This window comes from Engraulis encrasicolus, chromosome 22 (genome assembly GCF_034702125.1).
Source record: "Engraulis encrasicolus isolate BLACKSEA-1 chromosome 22, IST_EnEncr_1.0, whole genome shotgun sequence".
NCBI classification, from domain to species: domain Eukaryota; kingdom Metazoa; phylum Chordata; class Actinopteri; order Clupeiformes; family Engraulidae; genus Engraulis; species Engraulis encrasicolus.
This window is the reverse complement of record NC_085878.1, coordinates 26,786,798-26,794,950: the sequence shown is the minus strand read 5'-3', so window position 1 is coordinate 26,794,950 and position 8,153 is coordinate 26,786,798. Positions and strand designations below refer to the sequence as shown.

The window sequence follows — 8,153 nt, the reverse complement described above, 5'->3', positions numbered from 1 at the left end:
GGCCAAGTGACGACTGAAAGAAGATCTCTCCTTTTCTTCTCAAAACCGGCGTCATCATAGAAAGATTCTCATTTAAGCATCCTCCAAACCCTTGGTTCAGGGAATTTTCTGTCATAAAGATCATGGTATTACACATGTATAAACAAATAAATACAGATTCAAACAAACAAATATACTTCTTGTTTTATATTATATGCTAATAATGCTGTGCTATTTTGTATTGTGAGTGTGGTGTTTTCCTTACTCAATGTTCATTTTAAGACAAACAGCTCTTCAACAACTATTTCAGTGACCGTTTGTTTTCAGGTCACACACCAGTGGCTAGCTAGCTAGTGGGCTGTCCTGTCTGACAAAGCTGGCCCTCTACTCTCCTCTGCTAGTCTCACAGCCTCTCCTCTCCTCCTCTCGTCTTCTCTCCTCTCTTCTGCTAGTCCCACAGCCTTTCCTTCTCTCATCTTCTGTCCTCTCCTCTGCTAATCCTGCAGCCTCTCCTCTCCTCTCCTCTGATAGTGACAGCCTCTCCTCCTCTCTCCTCTGCTAGTCCCCCAGCCTCATAGGGAGTGCATGCAGCTCATATTTTCCCATCCACATCCCCTCGGCCCCCTGGAGAACCAGCAAGAGTGGAGTGGAGCCGCTTCCTTTTCCAGAGCGGAATTCCGACTTCTCCGTGGTGATTAACCTGACATGAATCAGATGTAAAGACCCCCCCCCCCCCCACACACACACACACACACACTCTCTCTCACACACACACACTCTCTCTCTCTCTCTCTCTCACACACACACACACACACACACACACACACACACACACACACACACACACACACACACACACACACACACACATTCTACTCTCCCTCGAATGGGAAAGCCTTTACTCACTGCCCAGCTGGACGGGTGGGGGGTGAGGGGGTGTTGCTGTGTGTGTGTGTGTGTGTGTGTGTGTGTGTGTGTGTGTGTGTGTGTGTGTGTGTGTGTGTGTGTGTGTGTGTGTGTGTGTGTGTGTGTGTGTGTGTGTGTGTGTGTGTGTGTGTGTGTGTATGTGGGTGTGTGTGTGTGTGGGGGAGGTGTTGCTGTTGGATAGAGATTTCTAGAAACACCACCAAACAAAAGCACTTTCCATCGTGTCACCGTTTTGCCGCCTCTGCTGTTACGCGTGTATAAATAAATGATGAACTTTAACACAGATTTGTTAGCCTCAACAAAACATTCCAAACTGGCAAACGCTCAAGCGAAAAGAGAAAAACTGATAAAAACAGGATGTAGCAGAGAGAGAGAGAGAGAGAGAGAGAGAGAGAGAGAGAGAGAGAGAGAGAGAGAGAGAGAGAGAGAGAGCAAAAGACTTTTGTGTCTGCAGGTGTTCCACAGTTTAATGTGTAACCTGCCTCTGCGGTGATGGCATCCAGTGCTGTTGGAGAAGTCATGGCATGGGCCAACTAACGCACGGCTGGCACACGCATGCTGATGTCAGCTGGTGTTGATTATTAACTCGTTAAGACACGCCGTTATAAATTTGCTGTAACCAGAATGGCAATGACCAAGTCATAGTGCATTACTAAAGGCCCTGTGCTATGTCATATAGTAGTGTAGCACTAGTAGTTAACTTTTTCAATGACTATTACAGCGTGCCACAGGAGGGTACGGCGTGCATTATGAGGGCTACACAGAGATCGGTTCTGCCCGTTGCAGATAGGCATTGATGTTATGAAAACAACACTGAGTGGGGCCCTGATTGTACTGGGCTAGTTGCAACTATGAGGGGGCTTGGAGTGGATACTGTGGGTCCTGGTCACAAGACTGTGGGTCGCAAGAAAGTTCATGATTCTGAAGTCCTAAATTTACTTTTCCCAGATACATTCTTGACACATGAACACCATAATGATATTAACAACATGAAATTGCCTTGGTAAGATCGTGGGACTTCTTGCACACACTGTATACGAACATAGGCGGACAATTAAATGATATTTACCAAATAACATGTCACAATTTGTAACATGGTAGCTCCTAAATATCAGCAAACTTGCAATGCAGCCTACCCTCAGACAAGAGGTGCTTTCCGTGCAACAGGTTGGCTCTGTGCCTGTCTGTGTGCAAATACAGAACTTGTCCTTTCCATAGAGTATGGCTCAATATGACAGCGGTATGTGAAATGGAAGGAACTGTTACCCCCTACGTCACATGAAATGTGATCTACAGTAACCAGTATATGGCTGATGATGACTAGCCGCATGTGAATGCTGGTTTGAGCCAAATGAAGACCTGTAATCCGATCAGCCCAATAACACACGCAAGGCATGGTGTATGGTTAATGAGCTTTTAAGAAAACCAGCTGCAAAGAATGCACCCCTCCCCCCCTTGAATAACCCCCTTTGCACGTGCTCCCCTACGGATAGCCTGACTTGAAGAAAATTAACCCTATTCCAGAGTCACACAAAGGCCAAGGTCTACAAAGGCGAGCCATGTATGACTGGAAATTATTTAAGGATAGTCTGAAAATACTAACTTCTGAGGTTTATGTCATGTGGACTCCTATCCATAGTCCACGGTTACTAGGTGTACCTCACAATGTTACTCCAAGATAGATGACATAGGCCTGTATGGGGTCTAAGCTCAGTTCGAGAGAAATTAAGCTAATTGTTGGCTGTTGGAATGTCATATATCTTGCAGTAAAGCGCGACAGGGACCAGGATTGGGGAATGGTTGTTTTAACAGCAGCTGTGTCTATGCACAGCTGTCCCCCTGTACTGCCCAGGCGAGCTCGCACATGAATAGGCCTCATGTTTTTGGACACATCAGTCCTTTATGTGCACTAGTCTACATTGGGAGAATGTTCTGTAAGTGATGTGATTTAAAAAATCAAACCAGGCGTCATTTTCACAGAACGACACATTTTTCACAGAACTAGTTAAGGGCATTTCTGGACATCATACAGTAAATTAAAGGGCACAAAACGCCGTAAACATGGGGAAAGTAACTTTGCCTTTAGTCCGCATTGTCACTCAATTGCGGCATTGTTTTAACAGCGAAGGAAGCTTGAATTGTGTCATTGTAGCCGTGCGCTTTGCTACAACTCAGCCTTATGCAAACTGAAGATAATGTGCCAGTGTAATTACTAACAAATTAGAAGTCGTTTACATAACGCAGTCTATCGCTTCAGGCGGTCTGCGTATTGGGATTACATGTACAATCAAACTATAAAGTGGTACTTTGCTGTGCCGGGGAAAAGTTCGCCATTCTCCAATCCAGCAGCGGTTTATAAATGATCAGGCTTCACCGTCGTTTTTTAGGGATTGCCAGCGGCTACTGTCTAGACGCAAAATAACTCACACCGTGGTGAAATGAAATGTGTTTTGGCCTCTGTTTTGAATTCTTTTGCTTGACGGTCAAAGAACGATCGGGGCAGGCTACTTCGCAGTTGGTTTGGATAGACTGCTGGTATGACGATTGGCTAACTACGCACATACACGTTATTAGTCAAGAGCGGGTTACCTTTTAAAAGTTTTCAGATGAAATGAAGTGGTCGTATTAGACAGGATCTCAAATGCTGCAAAAGACGAATGTTCCAATACCATAATACCACAATACGACGTTACCAACCCACATTGCGCACAAATAAAAACGATACGCGCCGTGTTTTGTGCTAAAATCTTTTCTTTTGTCAGTCCTCAAAAGAACGAATTCACACGCAGGCCTCGGTCAGGATTCTTATCAGAAACCCCCTTTCCGTTCGCGGGGTCCCCGTTCGCTACCAGAGCAATACACCCCTTCACATTCTCTGGCATATCGTGTACATTAGAGAGTAAAATGAGTATTTACTGACCTGGATGAACTGGATAGTTAGTGCAGATTTCCCGACACCACCACCTCCAACCACAACCAGCCGATACTTCTCCTGCACCGAGCCGTCCTTCCACCCAGCCATCGGGGACACACTGCTGCACTCGCCGCTGTCTCTAACACCAGTGAGTAGACACCCACTTTTCAGTGACAGGCCCTCACTTTAAATACTATAACGTAAGAAAAATACGCCACTGTAACCCCTTCAGATACGAAACAGAGCAAAGCCGTCCAAAATGAGAAAATAACAACAAACGCCTTTTCTGAAGTGGCCGCTATCTGAGACCGAACGCCCTCCTGCAAAACGCTACCACCAGGCACTGCACTGCAAGATGTGGGGAAGATAGGTGAATCAGTTCGCTCAACACAAATGGCTGACGCTAGGGGCCGTTCTAAACTTCTTCAATTAATATAGCCTACATAATAAATGTCAGTCTATCGTAAACATGTTTCGCATACAATATGGTCGTATGGCAAATTTGCGCACGACAGTAATAGCGTGTAGCCTAATACGCAGTTATTTTTTAAATTATTATTAGGCCTTTTATTGAGTGACATAACTGTGGGCAACTAATGTTTTATGGTGGGCACAGAATAAGTAATTATGAATCTATTGAGTCAAGTCTGTAGGCTATTGCACATTTATTTACCGTCTCAGACCATTACGCACGGAGTAATCATTCAAACGGCACATCTTTTAAGAGCCTGTGAGGACTTTACAGTAACTTCTGCATGCTCCTCGAGGACACACCAGGGATACTATCCACCAGTGTTTAAGTGGAGATGCCTGTGTGTTGAGCAAATAAGGCAAATGACTGGGAATGATATTTGTGTTGTTGAGTGTTTTCACAGCTGGACGACACTGCCCTCAGCCCTCACACACCCACCTTTCAGTGTTCCTGAGGTTGTGCAATGGAATTGTCCAGAAAAAAGTTGTCTGGGTAGAGTTGGTCTCAAGGTCTGAACATTCTGACTACACCACATGCTTTTTTACACACAAAAAACAACATGCTGAATGCTGAAAAGGTCTGGCCAAAACCAGTGGTGTTTTGGTATCATTTATTGGACAATAGGTACACACGTCTAAAATGTGCCAGCGTGTGTGTATGTGTGTGTGTGTGTGTGTGTGTTTCACACAAATGTAAAACAATTACACCATCAGTAATACATCTATAATGACAGTTATGACAAACATCCACAGAACAATATGTTCATGTTTTATGTTTGTGCTTATGTTTTACCTCTGGTGTCCCCTCTTGTACGGAGAAAGGATGGCAGTATTTATTCTGAAGGGCGGGATTAACTGATTTGACTCCCACTCTACACTGTAGCCTTAGAGGAATGCCAAGAATTTCAATTAAGTCTGAATCCCCAGCTACCTCTAAAAAACCACTGCGTCCTCAAGCACCGAGGTGCAGAGGGAGTGCAGCAGGCAGGCAGGCAGGCATGTTGGCCAGGGCCGGAATAAGATGGCCTAGGGCCCCTAGGCTACAGGTTTCTGTGGGCAGCACGGAAGGTAATTTAGCGACAAATGTACATACACAGTGTCATAATTATGAGGTTGGAATTAAGAATAACATGTCTACCAACAGCACTAAACTCAACAGATGATTTTGTCAATATTGCATCTTGTCACAATTCTGCAATTTTTCCACTTTTGGCCAATCATGGCCCCCCTGGCAGGTGGGAGCCCCTATGCTTCAGCCGTATCTAGCCTGTGCATTAATCCAGCCCTGCTGTTGGTAAATGTAAAAGAAGGGGAGAGCTTATTTCTAGTCACATGTTACATGTCATGTATATGTCAGGGATATTTGAAGGCAGCAAGAGCAAGAGGCAAATAGGCTCTGGAAAAAAACTGGAGAGTGAGCAAAGCATTCCTTTCAGATTGTAAAAATACCTTTTTGTCATAGAACAATTGACACGACACTTGACTGAACTTGCGAACATCTAAGTGTAGTATGTGCGACACATTCTTGCTGGCCACAATGAATGTGTCCATTTTATTGTTCTTGGTTGTTGCTGTTCTTTTTATTGTTTGTTATGTGATAAAACATTTACACAGTTAGGCTGAATGAAAGACTGTCTGAAAAGGAAAATCTGTTTTTTTGCAAGGGCCTCCCTGAAACAATTTTATTACTACACAAGCGCAATCCTGTTATAACACAATAGCCCAAAAGCATAACAATTAAGGAAATGTCATTTTAACATGTTAGTGTACATTGTTTATGGCATTAATATGAAAAGGCAAAGCACAATTTGGTAAGTGTTTGGAATGTAAGAAATAATCTGTACACGTTAATCCCCAACATAATGTAATGCCTTTGCTCTCAACAGCTTCCGAAAGACGACTGTAGCTATTGGCTAGCCAGGCAACGCCCTCCTAGTGACGCAGTCAGGCCAAAAGCAATGTGAATATAATTTCTGATCTCCGAAAAAATTGGGAACTCCACCCACTTTGTCAGACACCAATCGACTTCGAACAGATCTACCGGCCTTGGGTAGAGGCGTGTTCAAGGCGGTGACGCGATTTCAGCAGAAACATTCTATTGGGATTAAGAAAATGTTTGATTTAAACTTTGGAGTCAGCCTTTTCTAGCCTCGACCAGTAGCAAAACAAGGGAGGTGGGTTAACCATACCGTTTGGGAAACGTTAATTGTTATGCTCTTGGTCAGACCTAGTCTCGAAGAGATTTGAAAGTCGATGATAATCAGGCTAGTCGTTGGAAGCCTAAACACTGATTTTCTGATTGTATTTACCCCAAAACATTTAGGAATGCTTAGCAGTTAAAACTGGAAGGGGTTGTCTGTTTGCAAGGGCATTTGTCATCAATCCTTTTTGAATGATATTTACAGTTACACAGACGTGTCAAGAGTGAAAGTAAAAGTAAAAAAAGGCTCAGTTTCCCTCAAACTCATGTAACTTGTCTGAGTAACCAGTAGACCTGTGTGCTTGTCTTATGATCAGCTGACTGCATGGGTTGAATCAAATTTGTGGTGGGGCACAGTAGAATAACTGGTGTAACAGCTGTGTGCTAGTGTGGTACCTACATCATCGATTCACTTTTACTTTTGTCACCTCTGCAGTTAGTCACAACCTCTCCAGAGGCCAAGCATGGCTTCAGCCACTTTGGCTGGTGAGTAAACATCACCTCACCCTGCAATGACCCTTGACCTATATCGTCCTGCCATGTTTTCATAAAAATGATATACACCATCCAAAGACAGCAATGCACTTTTGTTTGGGCTTGACACACTATGTGTTTGCAAAGGCGAACATCAAGATTTTACAATAGGCCTTAACAATTACACCCCACGTAGGGATATTAATGTTTTCTCTGCATGAAATTCGACTCTCCCCTTGAAATGACATTGGAGATAATTTTTGAGCAGCACACATTACCCGTTGATCTATATGCAACCAGGGAGGTCCATAATCACGTTAGTTTGGCTTTTTACAGTCCTATAAAATGAGAGTTAATGCAAAATTTATGGGGGGAACGAAAAACCTCTCTACTCACAATTGCTCGTGGTCTTAATGGGATTAAACCAGAGACCTCCCCCCTCCACACGTTCCATGTTCGCATCAGCAGATTTCAGTCATATTTTATCCTCTGTGTAAAAACCCTGAACAAACCTTATTTTTACTGATACTGGCAGGGCAGCATCGTTCATCTAGAGGAGCATCCCATTTACAGTAGAGGAGTCACTGACAACCCGTAATTATCAGGGCCAAAAGTCAACAAGTGAAAAACACAGCCTAAAAATAGTCGTCTGGACTAGCTGACAACAACACAGATGCACACAAAGTATGTTTTGATGTACACAAAGCTAAGCAGCGATCCCCTGGGTCCCCAGAGAACAATACACATTGGCAACACAGCCTATTACAGGGAGGGCACCTTTACAAATGACTGACTTGAAAATATCCAGATCTACCTTACGATGTTGTATGTAAGGCTCTATATGCAGTATATTCTAGTTTTCTATAAACCATTGACTGCTGTATGTCTTAAATACATAATTCAATTGATTAGCTGAAAGGATCCATATTGCTGTGTGGTCGTGTACCCTGGTTTGCATGCATGTCGTCATCACAAATGCATGTGACCCCCGAAAATTCCTGAAGATTTCGATCAAAAGGACGGCAAAAATGCTCAAGTTGCGTCATTTGCGGTCGAAGGAAATGCCATCCCGGCAGAGCGACCGCTGTGAGAAACGGCAGCAACATTCAAACGTGCCAAGATAAGGGGAGCATTCAAGGGAACTCCTACCATCCCAAACACCAAAAAACAACAAATCAGAAGGAAAAA

The 8,153-nt window shown here is 43.8% G+C and overlaps 1 protein-coding gene across 1 annotated transcript in view; it reads right to left on the bottom strand.

Moving 5' to 3' along the window:
- rras2 (RAS related 2) overlaps window positions 1–4,163 on the bottom strand; it is a 69,831-nt gene extending 65,668 nt beyond the window's left edge. Inside the window, exon 1 of the mRNA XM_063188946.1 lies at window positions 3,827–4,163. Within this exon, the coding sequence (XP_063045016.1) occupies window positions 3,827–3,928 (102 nt within the window). The 5' untranslated portion in view covers window positions 3,929–4,163. The remainder of the gene's footprint in view (window positions 1–3,826) is intronic.
- Between the last annotated feature and the right edge of the window lie 3,990 nt (window positions 4,164–8,153).